At 43.9% G+C, this 21598-nt stretch overlaps 2 protein-coding genes across 2 annotated transcripts; one reads left to right on the forward strand and one right to left on the reverse strand.

Annotated features, from left to right (window-relative positions):
• Positions 1-8109: 8109 nt before the first annotated feature.
• On the forward strand, positions 8110-14760 carry LOC136518108 (uncharacterized). The gene is made up of 5 exons (XM_066511770.1): positions 8110-8578; positions 11669-11778; positions 11870-12241; positions 13159-13888; positions 14376-14760. Exons 1-5 carry the CDS (start codon positions 8326-8328, stop codon positions 14447-14449), a joined length of 1539 nt encoding a protein of 512 aa, XP_066367867.1. The 5' UTR covers positions 8110-8325; the 3' UTR covers positions 14450-14760.
• Positions 14761-15374: 614 nt separating this feature from the next.
• On the reverse strand, positions 15375-20343 carry LOC136516724 (RNA-binding protein BRN1-like). Its single transcript, XM_066510204.1, has 9 exons — positions 20013-20343; positions 18545-18627; positions 17902-17953; positions 17672-17797; positions 17491-17573; positions 16748-16930; positions 16109-16445; positions 15830-15973; positions 15375-15750 (listed from the first exon to the last, which is right to left on the reverse strand). The coding sequence occupies exons 1-9, from the start codon at positions 20230-20232 to the stop codon at positions 15620-15622; spliced, it is 1359 nt and encodes a 452-aa protein (XP_066366301.1). The 5' UTR covers positions 20233-20343; the 3' UTR covers positions 15375-15619.
• Between the last annotated feature and the right edge of the window lie 1255 nt (positions 20344-21598).

The raw sequence follows: 21598 nt of genomic DNA on the forward strand, positions 1-21598 counted from the left end.
TAGAGAGAGGGCGGTGGGGTACGGCCAGTGGCTCGGCGTGTGCGCGCCTTGGCTCGATGTGGTTGGCATGACCGTGGAGACCGATGTCTAGGCGCTAGCAGGCATGCACGCGCGTTCATGATCGGCGTGGCCCACGCGCTGCAGTGCCATCAATGGCATGGCGACGGCAAGCATGGCCATGTGCGCGCGGCATCCAACCGAGCCAGAGGCGCAGCGCAAGGATGACGCGACGGCAATGGCAACAGCTGTGTAGCGACGCACGATGGGTTGGCAGCACGGCAGCGCATGGTATAGGGGTAGCACCGCATGGCCATGCGAACAGCGGCGATGGCCCCACACCGCAGCACCCTCGACGAACCGGATGGCTGGCAAGGCTAGCCGAGTAGGGACAGCATGCGGGCGCACTCAAGACACACCGACACGACGACATCATGCTCCTGAGGCACAATGACTGCGCCTACTCGGGGAAACAGGCCGAGGACGTGTTGTGCACGGTTTATAAAGCTCCCACTGTGACTAAACCGCTGCTACAAAACCTAAACGGTCTTAGCTACACTCAAGATGGTATATGAGGCTACCAAATTGAGCTATAACACTACACCACCCCTTAACCCAATCTCTCAAAATAATTTGCTAAACATAGCAATGTCTAGCTGTTGACAAACTTGGAAATTTTTCTAAGTTTTTGAGCTAAACTTGATTTCAATTTGCAATTTCTAGGCTAGTAGAAATATAAGTTAGTAATATCATTTTTCAACAGCAAGTATTTTACTGTCATCTACAAAGTTCATATTTCAAACTTTATTTAAGTGTCACATGTGTGTTCTATAGTGTTTTTGTTCAATAAAAATTGGTTTACAACCCTACTTGTTAACTGTATGAGTTATGGAGTAACTTTTTGTTTAACACTTTTATTGATCATTTTAATTGCAATGCTTCATCTATGCACTCCCTCACATGCACTAACACATAAATATGATGCTCATGATGTGTCTTAGTAAATGATTTAGGGTGTAACACCGAGGGTGTTACAAGCGTCGCTACGCGTTAAGTCTCAAAATCGAAAAACAAGCGAGCCTCGCCTAAAAGAAAAGGGGGCGTCACTACACGTTAAGTCTTAAAATCAAAAAACAAGTGAGCCTCGTCCAAAGAAAGAGGGAGGGCATCACTGCAACCCAAGCGCCAAAATGAAATCCTCATGTACCAAAGCACAAAATGAGAATCGACAAGGAAAATCGCTTCACGACCTGACTCGCCAAATGAACAAAAATAATATCAAATTTTGTTTACAACAATAGAAACCCTCGATGGGGCTCTCAACAATGTCACAATCACAAAAAGTACAACAACAACTTTTACATCAGTAAGAAACCAGCTTCAAGCCAACCCACGATGACAAAACTCCTAGACATCGGGAGCATCCTCTTCAAAACACACCTCACACGCCACCTCCCTCGCCATCTCCATAACTATGTCCTCAAGCACACTATCAACCAGTTCACCCACCACATCCCCCACAAAATCAGCTACATCATCCACAACCACCTACAAACCTTCACCCCCTTTGGCCTTCACTCCCAACAATTGGTCCCCAAAGAACAAGCGCTACAGGAACCAAAGGCAAGTCACCCTTCAAAACCCTCGCGCGGTACATACGCCGATGGTCACATTCATCAAGCTCCAACGGCTTTGGCTTCAGCACCTTCAACTCTCCCTTGGCATCCAAACTCAAGCTCCCTCGCCCAAAAATAAAATCTATAGCATCTTCATCGTCGACATCATCCAACACCCCCAAAGTAGAATCCGAACCAAAAAGCAAGCGCTCCGACTGACGATCCGTAAGGTCCATGTTCTGCCAAAACCTACTCGCCTCCTGATTTTTCTTATCATACAAACCAAGCTTCGCCCACCAAAAACGATCAAACGACAACGAAGGAAACTTAGACTTAGCATGCGCCCATGATGCACTAGAAATAAATGTATCCTGATGGTTTAACATCAGAGGCAAAACATCCAACACTTCACGCGTAGGCCCCATAGGAACCTGCACAATGAATGTGACCGTTAATCATCAACTAAAAATAGACCCCAACAGGGGCCACACCAACTGTCTCCAAAAGGCACCGCCACCCTAACTATGACGCACATGCGCGTCAAACCTACCATGTAGTATCGACATCCATGGCCTTCGTGGCTGACGCTCCACCAACTCGTCCTTCCTCGGTCCTAGGTCCCACCCTAACACCTGCATGACCCACCTCGACTGTGGCCTCACTAGCGGACACCTCACCAATAGTAGATGTCGTTATCCTCACACCGATCGAAGAGGTGCCCGCCTCGCCGGTACCAACAACGGAGCTCATAGGATCCCAAGGTTGGGTCGGCTGACAAAGTAAGCAAGAGCCATAAGTAACAAGTTCAAAATCAACAAGCAAAAAGGAAGAGAATGCAATTAAAGGAAAGTCCCAGAAATACCTCATGGGTGCCTGACACTGCCTCATTGAAAGCAAGGGCACGACCTCTGCCATCCATCCAAAACTTCATCAAAAATCGCAAGACAACATTCTTACACAACCGGTCATCAGAGGCACCCCGCACATCGTCAAGGCTGGGAAAGTTGTGACTAACATGCCCCAACTTCTTTAGATGATCGCACCTGATGGCTTGAAAAATCTATGAGACAGCGAGGGCTACCCCATAAGCTCCAAAATCAGAAATGTTATCAAGCAAATGAGCAAACTGGCCAACCTCTACTAGAAGCCATGCTAAAAATGTCGCTGGATCAGCATCGGGCAACACATCGCTATGTTCAGCCCTACCCTTAGCAAAAATGGCATCTAAAGCAACCTTCGCCTCCTGTATACAAGCAAGCAAGGCGACACGTGAATCCTCCAACCTTTTAGCATTCTTCCCCGCCAACTCCTCAGCCTCCTTTCAAGCTACCTTTGCCTTTCTATGGGATTCCTCTGACTTTTGCAAGTCCTCCTCTTTCTTCTTTAGCTCCGTGCGAAGGTCAACATTACGACTCATACACGCCTTAGCATCTTCAACCAAAGCTTTATTCCTCGCAACCGAGGCCTCAAGTGACTCAACTTGCCTAGAGAGCTCCTTGTTTTCAGCCTTCAGATCAGCCTTATCCTTCTCTAATGACATCACCAGCTCCCTCAACTCAGTCTCAATATGACCATGGCGCCGACGCGCAGCTCGAGCTAGCATAATGGCTCTAACACCAGCCACCTAGACATCCTCAGTCAAATGATCCACCGACTCATGGGATATCAAAAACTCCACCTTCGGCATGTAAATTCGATGATACATCCCCGCCAAGAACCGATGCTCTTCTTTAGTCCCCACAAGATGACAATCATGGAGGTTTGGACTGGTGAAAAGATCAATCTTTGGCTCATTAGTGCCACAGGATACAGCAAAATGGCTCAAACCACTACGGCTAGCCTCGCCAAGAGCATGCTTCCCCAAACCAGCCCTAGGCTCATCTTCATCGGTAGCAACCTCGTGTCTCTCCCGCATGATATGCATGCGGCAACGGCGAGGCACCAACCTAGATCTAGTCGGGCGAGACTCAATCTCCCTCTCCTCCTCAGCTCTGCCACCCTAAAACCCAAGCTCCTCACACCCAACAGGCCGAGGGTTACTGGATTTGTCATCACCTTCATCATCTTCATCACCGCTTGCGCTAGACTCACTACTACTTCTAGAAGAACTAGAGCCATCAATCTTCACCTCCTTAGAGCCCTCGCTCCCCTCTTTCTCTCCATCATCATCACCATCATCATCTGAGATCACTTGTAGAATAGGCAATCAGGAAATACTTGGCATTTTATAGCCAGGCAGAGCCCCCTCAACCACGCTCGTCCGTGGCTCCAGCGAAACTACAGCCCCCGGCCTCGTCACCGCCATGGGTGAGGCAGCCGACGAAGCAGCAACCTTTGCCATAGCAACATGATCAACCTTAGATCCCCCCGCATACACACGACCACGTCCACCTCGCTTAGACGTACCCATGAGCTTGTCACTCGCCTCGGCCCTCTTTCTATTCTTACCACCCTCGTCATCTTTCAACTCCATAGACGGCCAATCTAGGTAAGTCAACCCAAGCAAGTCAAAGCACTGATTAACACGATGACGATCGGCCAAGGCAATCTTTATTGCCTTATTCTCAGTGGTCCTAAGAGCCCCGATGAGCTCCTCCATGCATTCCACAACCTTCTTATACATGACCTAAACCCCAACAGCCGAGGTGTTACTCTTTCGGAGCACCTTCGACCAAGCCTGCTTGACATCCAGGCCAAGATCCTTCAAACCACACGCCCGATACTTCTCATCATCCTTTACCACAAACTAAGATTGATTAGCCCTCAAAGGGAAAACCTTCGCACAAACAAACTCTTCGACCAAGTCATGTGCACACTGATGGCATGACAAAGTCCTGAGCGCATCCACAACGGTAGCACAACCATCAGTCATAATACCCTCCGCTATCACGCTATCGAGCCTCATCAACTTCCCACAAAGACTAGGCTCGCCTTCCATCCTAACATAGAACCAGTTTTCTATCAAAGGTGAAGCCCACTTGTTCTTCTAAGCTTGAACAGGAACCTCCACACCATGGCGATAGACAAAAGGTATAAACCCCAAACTACAAATGCACAGGCTTACCATCAATAGTTATCTTACGAGGCTGAGGATGGACCCGGTGAAGTCGAACGAATCCCTCAAGATCCGGCTCAACCCCCTAGGACTTGTAGCCCCAAACATAGATACTGAGCTTCACAAAACAAGAGGGGTTCAATTGGTGAAACTTGAGATTGAACCTTTTCAACACCCCAACAACAAGAGGATGCACCGAAAACCACAACCTAACCAAGAAGAACTCCTTATAAACAACAACCTCATCATCATGAGGGTCAGGAACAACCTCTCCCTTAGACAGCCTAGCAAGATCTTGGGGAAACCAACTAGCCTTCACGAACTTATCCAGGTCGCTCAAAGTAACCCTCGACAGACCAAACTTGAAGCTCACTACAGCATCCTTAGCTGAGTCAGCAACTTCAGAACTCTCGATAGGCTTCACAGTTTTCTTCACACAAGGCATCAAGCTACAAAACAAAGAAACCAGAAAAGTCATTAGCGGATACCAAACCAAAAAGAACTCCAAACACAAACAACCAACAAGTACCTCAACGAGCACGAAGAAGCAGATGAAGCTAGCAAGCCGCGCAAAGCCTCGCACCAAACCAACCCTCGCAAAAAATCTACCCTCGCTCAGCAACTTCTGTAGCAGCAAGGCGGTCAGCAATCAAAGGACACAACAATGAAAACCCCCAACCCACCACAATTATTTATAGGCACCCAGCCCACACCAAACGAAAGTAGGCAACCTAAATCCCAAGAAAACAGGAATCAAGCAGCAGCGCCACATCCCGAGACAAAAAAGGATAGCGAAAAACAACCCCCGACATCTGCATACCAAAACCAGACTACAATCTAAAGCCCAACTAGATAGAAAAAAGCAAAAGCCCATCAGCGGTCGAGCGCAAATCGAGGCATCGCTGGGCCAGGCTGTAGAGCAAGTTCCTCCGCCTGACCCTTCCCCAAGTTTTTATGTTGCTTTGACCCATCACGCTGGGCCCGATCCTCGAGGGGCTACTGTTAGGGGAAGCACCCTCGGCAACGCTCCTCCCCTAACCCTTGACCCACAGCTAACCAAGCTGACTCGCCTCATTATGGGCACCAACCCTCGTCACGACGGTTTCTCGTTCATAATGTTTTCTCTTGTTGTTCAGGCGACGTGCTTGGAGGTCGGACGAAGCAGGAGAGAGATCGGTGGGAAGCCGGCGAGATCAACGGCAGGGGGGTGGACCCTCGCCAAGAGCACGTGAGGATCACCGCCCACCGTGGGAGAGATCCGTCCCGAGGCCATTGATGGTCCCACCGCGGTGACGGAGGTCTAGAAGACGACAACCAAAGGGGGAAGATTACCGCCATGCCCCTAGGAAATCGCAGCGCGTAGCCCCCGGAGAGAAACCCTGATGTAATTCCACCTTGCTTCCGGGTATGACCTATAAATTCCCGAAGCGCTCATGTAAGAGGAGAGATTTTTTAGATTCTCTTCCAGACAGATTATTGAGCATTTGATCCGCATTTTCCATTGTCCTGTTTCCCGCTACCCTCGCCCGTTCATTTCCACGGCACGCCCCGTCTGACCACCTGTGGGAAACCCTCGGTTCCTCCCTCCGCGACCCTCAGCGGACGTGAGAGACCAGGAGTGGCCCCACAATTGTGCCTTAGAGCCCTTGCCCATGAAGCATGATGAGAGAGTGTCAAAGATAGAAGCAGTGTCGGGCGGGGGGGGGGGGGTTGAACTAAAATGTAGTGGGGCATATTTGCCTAATAATGATTGTTATTAATAAATAGTACACCGGTGCTAGAGTAACATAATTATTGGATTAGCATGTTGTGGGATGTGGGAAGTGCAGGAGCCGCGCTAGCAATGCCGTGAGGCTCATGTTAGTTGAGCGAGTAGACATATACACCATGTTCGCTTGTTGGTTTCAACCAGCCCAAACCAGCCAACCAACAGTGTTTTCCTCTCACATAAAACCAGCCCAAACCAGCCCAGAAACCAACCAGCGAACAGGCCGATAGTGGGCTGCTGTGATTGCTACTTCATGGATATCTGCCAAACAATAACTTTTACTGCTGCTAGCATGGGCTTGGAAGTTTACGCACGGGACAAGGGCCCTTAAAAATTGCTGCAACCAAGGGGGGCGGGAGCCCAGTTTCACCTCCACTCGGCTTTGCCCCTGATAGAAGGCTTCTTGTTGATAGTAATGCCAGCAAGTAAGGCCCAGTTTAGATGCGAAATTTTTTGCAAAATGCAACTGTAGCGCTTTTCGTTGTTATTTAGCAATTAGTGTCCAATCATAGTCTAATTAGGCTTAAAAGATTCGTCTCGTGGATTTCGTCTAAACTGTGTAATTAGTTTTATTTTTTATTTATATTTAATGCTTCATGCATGCGTCCAAAGATTCAATGTGACGGAGAATTTTGAAAAATTTAACAAAATGAAGTGGAACTAAACAGGGCCTAACTATGACCGCTTCTCATCTTCACTATCACTTGATCATCGGAGTCCCACTCAGCACAATATGCATAGGGCGCGTTTAGTTGCCCCCAAAGTTGGCGCCGCAGGAAAGCATGTAGGCACTGTAGCGCACTGTACCATTTTGTTTGTATTTGGTAATAATTGTCCAATCGTTGACTAATTGGGCTCAAAACGTTCGTCTCGCAAAGTACAACCAAACTGTGCAATTAGTTTTTGATTTCGTCAACATTTAATACTCCATACATATACCGCAAGTTTGATGTGACGAGAAATCTTCTTTTTGCGTAGTGCCAAAATTTGGATTTGGGGTAACTAAACAAGGGCATAGTCCTTCCTTGCAGCGACTTTCTTTCTTGGTGAAGTGACTTCGCCTGAGCCGAGCATCATGTCGGTCCTTCTTCATGCCGCCACCCGGCCACGCCGGACAAAATAAAGAGGACTTTGTGGAGAGAAGAAAGATGGAAGAGATAAATCTTGAAAGAAAAAGATCCACGCCGTTGGTTTTAAGGAAATCTAATAGATATACAGATTGGTTAAATCTGACGATATAATAATATATATAGCATATTAGAATCTCTATATCTTATATTGCTAAACCTTATTAGCGATTTTCTCTCAACATATAAGTCGTCCACCTCAACGATCCACTATCATATGTAATTAAAATCCAGTAGCATATGTAATTGTGAAGTCCACGCTGGCAAGACACAACCATTTCATTGTCTATATGAGCATGTCACGCAATCCACTGACATTAATTTATAATAGTTTATTCTATCGTATAAGTAATTATATATAGTATAATTTTATTCTAAATCATTGGCAATTCCCGTAGGAACGCGCGGTTACGCTTAGTGTTCCAAATTTTAAAAGTTAAAACCCAGCGCAACACAAACGTACGTTTCAAACCACCAACGTCCAACGCCGCACTACACTAGGTACACGTTTGCTCACGGGCTCGCAGCGAAGCGGACATCACTGTGCTGTGCGCTGCACACTTCTTTCTCCTCGCAAGCCGCGCCGCGAGCGCCCTCTGCCCCAACTCGACCATCTCACCATCCCACATTCCCACCCGTGCGCGTCGGCGGCGGGCGGCAGCAGAAGCAGCAGCGCGAGAACCCTAGCCTGTGCTCAGCCTCACCAGAGTGGCCGGCCGCAATGGCTTCGGGCGGCGATGCGTGAGTGCGTGCGGGTGCGGCATGGGGAAGGAGGAGAGCGAGGGGCAGCAGCAGCGGGAGCAGCCGACGCCGGCGGAGGGAGGGGCAGGGGGAAGCGGCGGAGGAGGAAGAGGAGGGCGGTGTAGCGGTGGGTGCAGCGGAGCCGTGCGGCCGCAATGCGCGGCCGCGTTCCTGCTCGGCGCCGCTGTGGCTCTCTCCGCGCTCTTCCTGCTGCCGCCCTTCGTGGGGCGCGGCGGCCGCGCGGCGGCGCGGGATCCGGGCGCCGCGTTCGCAGGTCAGCCCGCATTGCGGGATCTCACGCGCCTCGCTTCAACCTTCCGCCGTAATTTTAAAATCTCTTTCGTCGTACGGACTCCACGAGCAGTGACTTAGCGATTGACTTGCTTAGTTTTCAGCTCAGTGGTTCTTGCAGATTGGCGAAGCTGCAAAGTTCGCTTCTTTAGATGGCAACTTGACCAAATTCGACGGATTTTTCAGTTGCGTCTCCTGTTTCCTTTCGGGAGCAACTTGGCCACTTCCCGTGCTCTTTTGTCACTTTCGTAGATACGCTGTTATTAGTTAGTGCGTGCCTGCTAGATTCTGGCTCAATATTTCAGCTTCCAACTCAAATGCATTCACGTGGTTCGATTCGGTGTGTGCTGTTAGGTTATGTGCAGTATAGCTGTTCAAGTGCTGTTCTTGATATATAGCTTACAGGATAGGAAATGCTTGGCCAACTTATGATTGTAGCTAGTGGATATCCCTGGATGCATGCTGTGTTTCCATATTCGGTTTTACCATGTTAGCATTTCCTCACATGGTGCTGTTTGGAGATTTTTGCGTGGATTGCCAGTTTGGGTTGGGGCACCCATTCTATTTTCAGGTGGTCTTAGTGGTGCTTCTGGTGTATGGCTTTCGGTTGGCTGTTGTGAACTAAAAGGAACTTCAAGGGTTTAACTGTCGTCAAACTGAATGATTAAATTTTCCGTGCGCTCAGAGATGAAGAGAGGTAAGCGTGTGAAAGAAAAATTAAGGGGAGAGGTTTATGCAAAATACAAAGGCAAACATAAACGACGGGGTATGGACCTCTAGTGAACCACTTAAAAATTTTAGGGACCTAAAAATGCAGCTTGAGAGTTGATGGACCTAGATGACACCTCCTCAAAAGTTAATGGACTCTAATGTATTTTACTCTTTTTTTCCTCTACTAGAACTCAGTGGAGCAATTTTTCTTGTGTGCTCGGGAAAAATAAATCAATTTCTTGATCGGTGCCACTGATGGAAATAGTATACTTCTTTAAATTTTCTTTTGGATATGTTGGACTCACAAGATCCTGACAAAACTTGCCGCGCAATTCTTCGGCGAAAAAACTTCCAAAATAGAAAAGGTAACACTTCTATTGAATGGCGGTGTTAGAAGACCCGACAAAAATTGCCGAGATAGAGAACACAATACTTTGTTGAATGGTGATGTTTGAAGGCCCCGACAAAATTGTCGTGGTAGGCAATACAATACTTTGTTTAATGATGATGTCAGAAGGTGTTGATAAAATTTGCCACGATAGACAAGTCATTGCATGTGGAATTGTGATGTTAGAAGACACTGATAAGTACTTTCTTGATAGGGTAGCACAGCACTTCAAATGGTGATGTTACAAGTTCTTGAAAAAATGGTTTGGAAGAGAAAAATCATATCCATCTGATAATCCGACGATGATAAGTGGCATGTACTCTCGGGAATGACTAATGCTTAGAGGAGTATGAGTTCAGGGTGCAAGTATATGCAAATTCTACATAGAGCTACCTTATGACATTAAATTACCAGTTTCAAAAACACCATATTAGTAATCTTTCTGTATTAGATTGTCCCTGCAGTTTATAACTATTGAAACCAAGACCCAGGGTCAATAAACAACAGGGTCCTTACTCTTATTTGTGATATTGCATGTTGTATGAGTAGGGCCCTGTTTGGATTCCAGGGCTAAAAATTAACCTATCTTGTGATAACATAGGCTAATGGTTAACCACCAATTAGCCACATTAGCTCTTATTAGCCGAAAATTGGCCCATGTTTAACCCTCCTATTTGGCATCTAAAATAGAGGCTAATTGTTAGCTTCTTGGATCCAAACAGACCCTAGGGATGCAAATGAGTGTACCGAATGGGTAGTTATGGGGCACCATAGATGATTTGTATCCCATTTTCTTGCTTTGAAGTCTGGATTGGTTTGTCTGGATGAGTTTATGTTGAACCAATGATCCAGGGAAATCAAAGCCTACTTCCCTATGTATGGGACCCATCAAAATTGCTTGATCATAAAATAGGAAAGCTGATATTTACTATTTTATTACATGTTTATTTTTCCGATAAAGGGAGATTTTATTAAAATTCAAAGAATATTACATCGAGGTAATACAACATTCTTGAGAATCCTTCCTGCTTCTGCTCGGCAAGATGCGCATGGCCTATATTAAGTCACACCGACAAACTATTAACTACCAATCACACTTAGGGTGGTGGTTTTGATGCTTGGCTTGGATGACCACTAACAATCGTCAATGTTGACAACACTTCAATCTTCCACGTGTATACAAAGCTATGAATTGTTTTCAAGCATTTATTCTGATAGTTCCATGGTGCAAGATACCATCCTAGTTTCACCTTTAGTGTGGGCTGCATCTGCGATATGCAAAACAGACAAGAACATACCTACTGCTCCCAGAGGTTCATGCACTCATGCAATCCTGATGCACAATTGCATCTCTAAAAAAATCCAACCAAAATTTTATGACATTGTGATGATGTGCATCTATTCCTCTGCAAAAGTTGAAATTGAAACTCAACCTACGCACCTAGTGACAAAAAAGATAAAACAGTTGTGAATAGTAATGGACAACCGTTACTCTTCTTATAAGCAATCTATTATTATTTAGATGTTGAATTCACATTTTTGTTATTTGATGTGTACATTGAGTTTTGATTTGAATTTTTTGCCTTAGATAGGAGTGCTTGGAAGACAGCTATTAACGTGCCTGAACCTTGATTGCTTCTGTTGGGTTTCAACTCTAGCCTACCCCAACTTGTTTGGGACTTAAAGGCTTTGTTGTTGTTGTTGTTGTTGTTGTTGCTGCTTAGATGCACATTGTGCCAACATCATAACATTTTTGTTGGAATTTTCCATGCACTTTTAGAGATTCAACCGTGCATCGGGACCACACGAGTGTCTAATCCACAGGGAGGACTATCTCTATTCTCGAATATAACTTCTAAAATTAGATCGATATAGATACCAGATGTACCTGTCTGAAGAACACGTATCTTGTATCTTCATCAGTTGAGAAATGATAGCATTTTTTTCACTGTTGAAGTCATGCTCTTTTTGCAGCTGATATTGTGGCAAGCTTTATGCTACAGAAGACAGTTTCTGAGTTGAGGGAAAGTACATCTAAGCTTGAATTCGACATCTATGAGGAAGTTGGTATTCCTAATTCAACTGTAAGGCACAATGATGTACACTATTTATATTCTTCTTGTCACACACAGTGTGTCCAATTTTCTATCATGCTGATCCCCAATTATTGTACAGGTGGCCATAAATTTTCTACAACCATTAGGCTCATCGAACTGGACATATGTGATCTTTGCCATTGTACCTTACCCAGTACACTCAACTATATCATCAACTTGGTTGAGCATTCTTAGGTCTTCTTTTATGTCCTTGGTTGTGGAGCAGTCGACACTACACCTGACAGAGTCTCTATTTGGGACCTCTTCAAATTTTGAGGTGTTTAAGTTCCCTGGAGGAATTACCATTATCCCTCCACAGGCTGCATTTCTTCTTCAGAAACCCTATGCATCTTTCAACTTCACTCTGAATTTCCCAATCTACAAAGTACAGGAGAAAACAAATGAGTTAAAAGACCAAATGAAGTCTGGACTACGTCTCGATCCCTATGAGGTTAGTATCAGTTAGGTTAAATTTTTTGTTTTAGCATTTTTACTATTATTACGGTTATCGCAATATTATATTATTGGTATTGTATTCGTCTTTTTTCCCCCCAAAGTTGTTATAGGACTGTATCTTAATGGTTTCAATGCTTGCTTCCTGTTACATGTTTTTATTGGGTTCATGATCTTACATGAACCATACAATCAATTTCTATGACCTGATGAGCATGCAATTGTCATAAGCAAGCATGAATTGTTCCTTATACTTATGAGTAACTGGGCATTGATGGAGTACAGTTTGTCTCATTTTGTCCTATCGTGAATTGGGTGTACCCTTGATAATAGAAACAACTGCCAATTTGTGGTCTATGTGGGAGCACTTGTGCATATATAAAATCACAGGAGAACATGCAAGAATAGATTATATGGACTGCAAGATGGTTGTCTAACTTTGTACTCCTGCAAAAGTTAAACATGGTGTTATAAATGAGTGTGCTATGTTAAATACAAAGAAAGGGTGCCAATAATTTATTATCGTATAATTGCTGGTTAGGATGCTTTTGTGCCGTATCCATATAGCCACCACTATGCTGGTGACTGAACTGATACTGGTAGCCATTTAAAAAAGAAATCCTCAAGCACTTTAAAAAAGAACAATGAAATAAGATATTGTTATATGTATTACAACTTACAAGTGTTCTAACAAGGCAGAAATAGGTGGTGGTGTAGTGCATTAGTGAGGAGAGATCATTGTTCTTTTTTTGGTTTTCACATCGGCTACTTGCCTTAAGACTAATCAGTAATGACTCTTATTTGTTGCACATTAGGAAATTTGGGATGGTTCTGCAAAGGCCATACCAGAGCAATGTCACTATTAGATTTTGTTCATATTTACTCAACTGAGTAGTCCTTTCCTGTACTTTGCAGAACATCTACATCAAATTGACGAATTCAAAAGGTTCAACGGTTGCTCCTCCAACAATTGTCCAGGCCTCCATTGTTCTTGAAGTTGGGAATCACCAGCCATCCCTTCCAAGGATGAAGCAGTTGGCCCTAACAATTGCTAATTCGTCGTCAGGAAACTTGGGACTGAATCACACTGTGTTTGGCAGAGTAAAGCAGATAAGCCTTTCATCTTATCTTAGACATTCTTTGCACAGTGGGGGTGGTACTGACACACCTAGTCCAGCACCTATGCCTTATCAAGATCATCATCAGCACCACCACCACCACCACCACCACCACCATCACCATGAACACCACCACCATAACAAGAGTCATGAGGAAAAGAAGCATTTTGCTCCATCTCCTGCTCCTGTACATTCTCCTGTCCAACAGCCCAAATATAGATCTCAATCCCCATCTTCTCCATATGGATATACCACTAAGCCAACGAATAAAGCCCCTGTAGCTCCAGCTGCTGAGCCAGTAGCTAGTAACCATCGTTATGCTTCACCTGCAACCATACCTCATGCAGTGCCGCCACCATCCATTAGCCCATCACCTTCTGTTCATCACTCTCCTAATAATCCTAGGACAGACAACAGCGCTCCTGCTCCTTCCCCTGCACTTGTGAAGCCCCATTTGCATGGAGTACCTCTCGTTCGTGGACATCATCATGCTCAAATGCCAGCTGTGGCTCCTGGTCCTCACTCATGTGAGTTGCTTCTCCCTTGGTCATTCCTTATCTACACTTCCACTTCTAACAGGTGCTGTTATTTCAAAGCAATACTCATTCATAAAGATTCCGGGTGCTAAGATTCCAAACTAAATGAGTAGTGGGGTTGGTAACCTCCTTTTTTTTTAATAAAAAGAAGAAGAAGAGAATTGTAGGGTGGCAGCTCTATTCCAATTTTGAAGGTTGATGAACTTTTTGTACTGTTTACTATAGTAACTCCATTAGCAGCAATTTCTACATCACATATTGAATGGAACTAGAATAGGGCAATCCAGTCTTAATCAAACCTTACATATATGGATGCTTGGCGTTGAAACTGATTTTGTTTCTCGGCATTTTATTTCATTCACTGCATTAACCTGATCACCTGGCCAGATGCAACTTGTTCAGTTTTCACATTGCTATCTGTACTATGCAATTAACACATCCTCGGTGTCACTGACCATCTATTGTTTTGCCACTGCAGCATATGCCACCCGAAGGCACTCGTGCCATTGGGCCCTCGCACTCCTGATGTATATGCTGATGGGTCTGCCATGACATCGGCGAGCCATCTTCTAAGCTAAAATATATTCTAGTCCAGAACAGGCAGAAGGTCATAGGCGCAGAATAATACACCCTAGCTGCAGGTGATGCTGTGTAACATACATGGTGAGCGTGTGAATATGGGTTGGGGATAAAGCAGCAGATGGGCATGCATCTGTGTGTATATTTGTCAAAGCCAGATGCGGCAGGCCCTTGCAATGTGTGTTTGCGGGGTGTTTGCTGTGTAACAGTACTCAAAACACAGAGATGGTGGGATCCAGTATAGACGCTTATACTGTTTTTACGCAAGGGCGTGCAGAGTTGAGAATTGCCTGCGGTATACCATGTCTCAGGTTTTTGCATTGGCCCCACATGAGGATGCAGAACATTGAAAATGGGCTTTTGCATTTTGCAGTCTCTTTAGTAACATCTGCTGCGATAAACATTTCTCAAAAAAAAAAATCTGCTGCGATAAAACTAGGGCGACATATTGGGTGTTCATGCATCACGAATTAGGGCAGCTCAGAACCAATAGAGGTGCAAAGTTTTGGTTCAGAAAATTCTGTAGCAGAATATTTTTCAGGGCACAGCAAATTGTGGTCTCAAACCAATGGAGGTCATATTTTGCGAGCTTTGGCAAAATCTGGCTTGACCAGAAGGGCTACAAACCAAACGCAGTAACCATGCAGTTATCAAAATGCCCTTTTTAACGGGATTTCCAACAACGGTCAGTAAACATCCAGTAATAAGAAAAGGTCAAAAAAAAAAAGAAACTAACATGCTACCAACAGAACATTATTATTCCTAAAACAACGTTGCTCTTTTCTTACCCGCTCAGTTACGGCTACCAGTAAAATTTGGTCAGGGATGATACAAAACACTGAAACATGTCACCGTAAATTCCTAGAACATTATTTACAATAAAATGATTCATGAGGAGAAATTAAAAAGAACAATTGAATGAATTAATGTCTGATGTACAAGATCTGATGGTACAAATGCTACAACTATGCTGCGACGAAAACACACAATGTGACAGTTTTCAAGAATGTGAATTGAACAAAGATACAAGAGCCACCACCAGCGACACATTGGTGGGAGGCCAGATGAAACAATGTAATGATCAATTGTGACACATATGTACCAATTTTCCTGGTCGTGTGAGCATACAACGAATTCGCTTTGTCAGAAAGGTTTACTGTGCTTGCTGTTGTCTCTCTTGAGTTGTACTTTCAACTTTTTACCACCTAATTGGTATCCATTCATCACACTAATGGCTGCTTGTGCAGAAGCTGGAGAATCGTAGCTTACAAAACCTATCCAGGAAAATAAGTTAGCAAACTAAGTTTGTAAGATGTCCTGTCATCGAAATTGAAACTAGGAAGAATCCATTACCAAAGCATTTACTAACACCAGTTGCCTTGTCTACAAAAACTTTAGCGCTCAGTACTCTACCAAAACTATGAAATGCATTTGCAAGATCATGGTCACCAAATTCTTGCGGAATGTGATATATGAACAAATTAGCTCCAGGAGGACCTGTAGACATGACAGTCATTTTTAAGAGAGATTTTTTGAACATAATGCCTCTAAATACAACTTGAGACTTCTTGTTAGAAACAAAACTAACATAAAAGATAATAAAAAACTAATTTCGTGAGTATAGAAACAAACCCTCTATCTGGGGGCCAGGATTGCTGCTGGGACTTGAAGACGGCGAATTAGCATTTGAATTCTGAACTTTGTTTGAACTGTGAGAATTTGAAAAGGGACGATGATTAATAGGACCACCGGGATACACTCCAGGATACTGCAAACCAGGCAAAGGCGAATAGGGGCTTCCCAACTGTGTGGAATTAAATGATCTAGGAACTGAATTAGGAGAAAGTTCAGAATTAGCTCCACGGATCGAACTTCCTTGATTAACAGGCTGAACCATATTCTGGAAGGCAGCTTGATTTTGCACAGGAGATAGAGGAGGGTATTGCATAAGCCCATAGGTTCCTTGTGGCTGCATAGAGCAATGTAAGTACAATTATTACCCACAATGCAAAACAAGTTAAATACAGGTACTGTTAGTGTGGCACTCCACGGCATTGCCATGCTGCACATAGTTTATTGATCAATGCATACTTTATAAAATCCAAGTAAATCAAGTTTGTATAGCATTCCTTATGTTTTCTTGGTTAAATACTGCTAGCACATTTCTGCCAAGCATGATAGTACCACATGAAAGGTTATCACAGAACTGTCTAAAGCTGTTTGCTGTATGCCAACACCTAACCTAACCTCATTTTTTATACCATAATATACCTGGTAGCCAAATCCATTGTACTGCGGCACATATCCTATCTGTAAAGCTCCAAACACTGAATTCTGCTGCATAGCATTTGCATTCAACATGTTAGAAGACTGGAATTGAGCTTTTTGTGCTTTTCGAGCCTGCCTTTCCTTTTCAGTGTCAGCCCATTTGACAACCAAGGGAACACTTGAACCCTAACAAAAATGACCAGGGCATGTTAGATTTGTGTAACTGGTCATGAAATTTCAGAAGAACTAAAGTAATCAATATCATACAAGGTCAAGGTATCAATGATCTATTACAAGCATTGATATCATCAAATATAAGACAAAATGCCATAAAGGAAATATCTTCTACTCGTATTTAAGAAATAATGGTGAGCAACCAAAACTGGAGTCTTGTCTCTTAATGATTTTACTTCACATGAATCTATCAGATTATGTTCAATTAATGAAAGCAGAGAATTCCAGAATTTCTGGCTACAATGTTGTGGAAAATAGCTCAGTACCATCACAACGATATGTAAATTGGAAGTACCATCCAATGTGTGGCTGATAGGTGGTGTTTGCAAATTGCAATCATACTGAACATATTTTGTTTGAAACTTTTGAAATGCAATGCTATTGAGTTCATATATCACTGAGCTACATAATCCTGTTAAGAGTAGTAGGGGTATGTGATATGTTTTCAGGAGAAGTGAAATAATATCATCGTAAAGAAAAAGATTCTTTTGAAATCCTTTATTTCTACGAACCTCTATTTTGTGCGTTCCATTTAGAGCTTCTATAGCAGCCACAGCTTGCTCTTTTGTTTCATATTTTAGAAAGGCACAGCCAGCTGCAACATCCACAGTCGATAAGCAAGTTAGAAAGAAGATAAAAGTGAGTAAGGCAATGCTCCATTCAAATCTGAACAGTCCCTACAAGATAATTTACCTTTGCTCGTTTGCTGAGAACCTCTCAAAATCTGCAAATCCTTGATATTCCCATATTTTGAAAATAAATCCGTCATTTCGGCATCTGTTACATTTTTTGGGAGCATTCCAACAAAGAGCTTGTGCTCTGGAAGTAACAGTATTACACGTCAGTGAAAATTCTAAAAAGCGAGCCAAAATCAACCTGCAAATTCATTATAAATGATGATACAATTTTGAGGAGTCTCATACCCAATCTTTCCAACTCCCCATCGGCATATTTTACTTGCAATGGACTTGAGGCCTAATTTAAAACAGTGAAAAATAGGAAAGAGAAAATGATAAAGCTAGTAAGAGTCTCAGAGAAAGACATTTGAAAAAATATATTAAGTGCTTTAGGAATATTAAAAACATTTCTTGAGGATGGATTGCAACTGTACATGAGGCTGCTATCCAAAACATTTCAGATTTTATCCATCGTCAGAAACTATTGTCTTATATATGTCACTGACAAGGCAAGATTCCTTTCGCTTCATCCACATTCCAAAAATTAGGCTTCTATCATGGACTCCCTCATGTATTCCATGGTTTAGGTCCGAATGCTAATTCATGTATGAACAAACATCTGCTAGTACTAGCCAGGTCCAACAATACATGGGAATGATAGGATTCAGTCCAGGATTCTAAGATAATTATGTTAGCACTAAATTAGTTTGAAGACAGCTTTGAATGCAGAAAATGCCAGCTTTTCAACTTATCAAGCAACATTCCAAATGGTGCATTGGTGCTACAATTCCTGACCTCAAAGAGGAAACTTACAGAGGGATCAGTTACTACTTAGTACTCACTACACTGTACCCAAGATTCCAGGAAAAATACAAACAGGGTTACATACCCCAGGTAGTGTACGCTTGTTGTGGTATGCAGTCACAGCCTTGTCAGCCTCCTCCCTTGATGGGCAGATCACGAAGCAGCAGCCTGCAAAGGTCCAATACAATTGAATCAAACGTAGGACCTACCCATGTGTAGATACGTATTTACACTACAGTCCAACAAGAACTAAACAAAAGGAACAGGAAACAAAAACCTAAAGTAAAAAATATTCTCTTAAGAGAAACGAAAAAAAAAACTAATTTAATGGCAAAGGGCATTCCAGTTGAATTTGCACATGAAGAACAACACATGTTTACATGACTCCATCAGGCCTTCAGGAGGAGAATGCAGCTATTAGAAATCAGAAGCATACTGAAGCAGTTCCTCCACAAAAATTCAAACCAGTCACAATGAAGACTCTCCTCTAGTGTTGAAAAGAACCAAACTCATACTCAAACAAGGTCAATGGAGTTTTGAATGGTCGTATACCAATAAAATTCTTGAACCAATGAAGTTCTTAAATAAATAGACAAAAACAGCAAACATGTGTGTAATTCTATTGTCCCTAAATTTTAACCAAATCATACATAAAGAAGAGTCTTCAGTTATCAGTTGGTCTGTACTAACACAGGCAGCCTATATTCGGGGGCCAACTGAAACCAACCAGCTCAAATCAAAGCCCAGATCCAACTAAATCTCAAGCATTCAACACAAAACTTTGCATCACAGGATCAAAAACAAATGAGAAGCAAAATCCAAAGTACTGGCAGCAGTTAAAACTTCTCAAAACAGCAAACTCTGGATCTACTAACCCTGCAGATACATCAAAAGAGAAGGATGGAAACTGAAGATAAGCACACAGAACATTGCAAGTTTACAACATGTACGGCAGCTTTGGGTACCAAAAAAGGGCCAAAGAGTTCAAGTCCCAGCAGTCTTCCAAGCAAACAAAGCAACTTCCAACATATCAACGACTGTAAGATGTTGAAAGCTTTCCTCCACCATATGGAGGTCGCATCACAGCATGCATCTCTGCAACGCACACAGAGAACAAGAGGTGCCACCAACTGAACGCATCATACCAACCCCATTGCACAGGGATCGCTGGTAAATCAGCCAAATTCCCAGCGGATGACGAGATCCTCTAGCTTTTCGGCCCCGCAGGAACACCCACGAACAGGAAAACAGCAGCTCCAGCTCCGCGTCAGCGGCATTGCCCCCGAACAAGCTCAGCGCCCACAAAGCCGAGCCCTCCAAAGCAAGGAAACCCTCCCGAGAGGCGGACGGACGGGCGGAGGCAGCACGCCTCCGTCTCCCCTGCCTGTCCAGCTGTCCCAAGCGAAGAAACCACGCCCCAGATCCCGAGAACCCGCTGGCCCCGCCCCCACGCAGGGCGTCGCACCGCATCGCATTGCAGACAGGAAGGGAGGGCGAAGGAATTCGGCAAAACGAAGAGGTGGAGGGAGGGAGGGAGGCGTACGGATCCGGACCTCGCGAGACCCTGGTGGCCCTGTCGCGGATGACGGTGACCTCGTCGACGAGGGCGACGCCGCGGAACAAGGCAGCGAGCTCGGCCTCCGACATCTGCTTGGGCACCTGCCCCACGAAGAGCTTGACGCTCTCCCTGCTGCGCCCCTCCACCCCGGCGCCACCTGACGCCGCGGCGGCCGGTTGCTGCTGGTGGTCCCTGTCGCCGCCGTCCTCCGCCATTGGACCCGGCCGGGGTGGCTAGCTAGCTGGCTAGGGTTTGCGTGGGAGTGCTCGGGTTGACGGGGTTGGTCGCCTCGGCGGAGGAGGGAGGGAAGGGGAGGGAGACGGGGTCGGGAGGGAGGGAGGGAGAGGGACTAATAGTAGCGAGTAAATAAATGGTGATTAAAATTATTAGCGTGATGGAGACAAGCTGGTGCGATGTGCTTGCTTCATGTGATTTTTCCTTTCTCCTTCTGTCCCAACGGTTTTATTGCCCTGAGCCCTCGCGCTCTCTCTCTCTCTCTCTCTCATCTTTGTCAGCTTCTCTTGTCAGGGTTGTCTCGACGTTGGCGGCATGCACGAATGACTGTCTGGTTAAATCTGTTTTGAGTCTCCGCAGTTAAACCTCAATCTTCTTTATGCATTAAGAGGGTGTTTGTTTGTACAAGGAAGAAGTCCATCAGTATCTCACTCTTTAGCTTTCTTGTCGATCCATTGGTATATCATTCCTCACGAGCTAATAAATTGGTACTAGAACGAGGAATAAGGTCATGCCATTAAATTTGAGGAATTAACTCAGGATGAATCATCTTATCTAGAATGAGTTGATTCCACGAAACAAATACTCCAATCCATTTAAGAGCTCGGAATGTTTCCTGTCCTCATGAGAAACATTAGAATCACAGTTAAATAGGGACCCGCTGAAATGATTCTCACTAGAAACGCTCGGAGAATCTTCTCAATTTGTTGCCTGCATGTGAAACGGTATTAGAGTGGTTTTGACCGATTCCCTTTGCTGCCTCTCCTCTGCACTGACAATCTCATTTTTTCAATTATTCTTTTTAAGTGCAATCAGTTAAAATATACTCCATCCATACAAAAAAAAATGAAGTCGTATCGACAATGACACGGTCTTCAAAGCATAACTTTGACTACTTATTTTTATAAAGATATTTATCAAAAAGTGATATATGTAAATTTTTATAAAAGTATTTTTCAAGACAAATCTATACATATAGTTTTCACATTTCCAAACTCAATAACTTAAAAGTTATTCATGATTTATATTTACAATATTTGACCCAAGCTTTGTCCAAAACGACTTTATTTTTTAGCATGCAGGAGTATTGTACTATTAAGTTAGTCCTTGCCTATAAAAAAATTCTATTTTTTAAAAAATAGATGTATTTTTAAATTAAAACTAATTTACAATTAAGCGGTCTCATATCAGTTATCATGTCATTCGCGGGAATATTCACACTAATTAAAAAGATCGAACATAAGTGATCGCAAATAATGAGAGTGCTAGGAATATTCACACTAATTTATGATGTGATAGTCGTGAGCCCGTAACATAACACCTGTGAAGTCATTTACTGAAAATACC

This window comes from Miscanthus floridulus, chromosome 17 (genome assembly GCF_019320115.1).
Source record: "Miscanthus floridulus cultivar M001 chromosome 17, ASM1932011v1, whole genome shotgun sequence".
NCBI classification, from domain to species: Eukaryota; Viridiplantae; Streptophyta; class Magnoliopsida; order Poales; family Poaceae; genus Miscanthus; species Miscanthus floridulus.

Bases quoted from the DNA above. Each gene is read 5' to 3' on its own strand.
- LOC136518108 (XM_066511770.1), top strand. From the start codon at position 8,326: ATGGGGAAGGAGGAGAGCGAGGGGCAGCAGCAGCGGGAGCAGCCGACG. The intron at 8,579-11,668 runs GTCAGCCCGCAT...CTCTTTTTGCAG, and splicing joins TCCGGGCGCCGCGTTCGCAG to CTGATATTGTGGCAAGCTTT. The intron at 12,242-13,158 runs GTTAGTATCAGT...TGTACTTTGCAG, and splicing joins TACGTCTCGATCCCTATGAG to AACATCTACATCAAATTGAC.
- LOC136516724 (XM_066510204.1), bottom strand. From the start codon at position 20,232: ATGGCGGAGGACGGCGGCGACAGGGACCACCAGCAGCAACCGGCCGCC. The intron at 15,974-16,108 runs GTTTGTTTCTAT...TCATGTCTACAG, and splicing joins TCCTGGCCCCCAGATAGAGG to GTCCTCCTGGAGCTAATTTG. The intron at 15,751-15,829 runs GTAATGGATTCT...TTTCCTGGATAG, and splicing joins TGGTGTTAGTAAATGCTTTG to GTTTTGTAAGCTACGATTCT.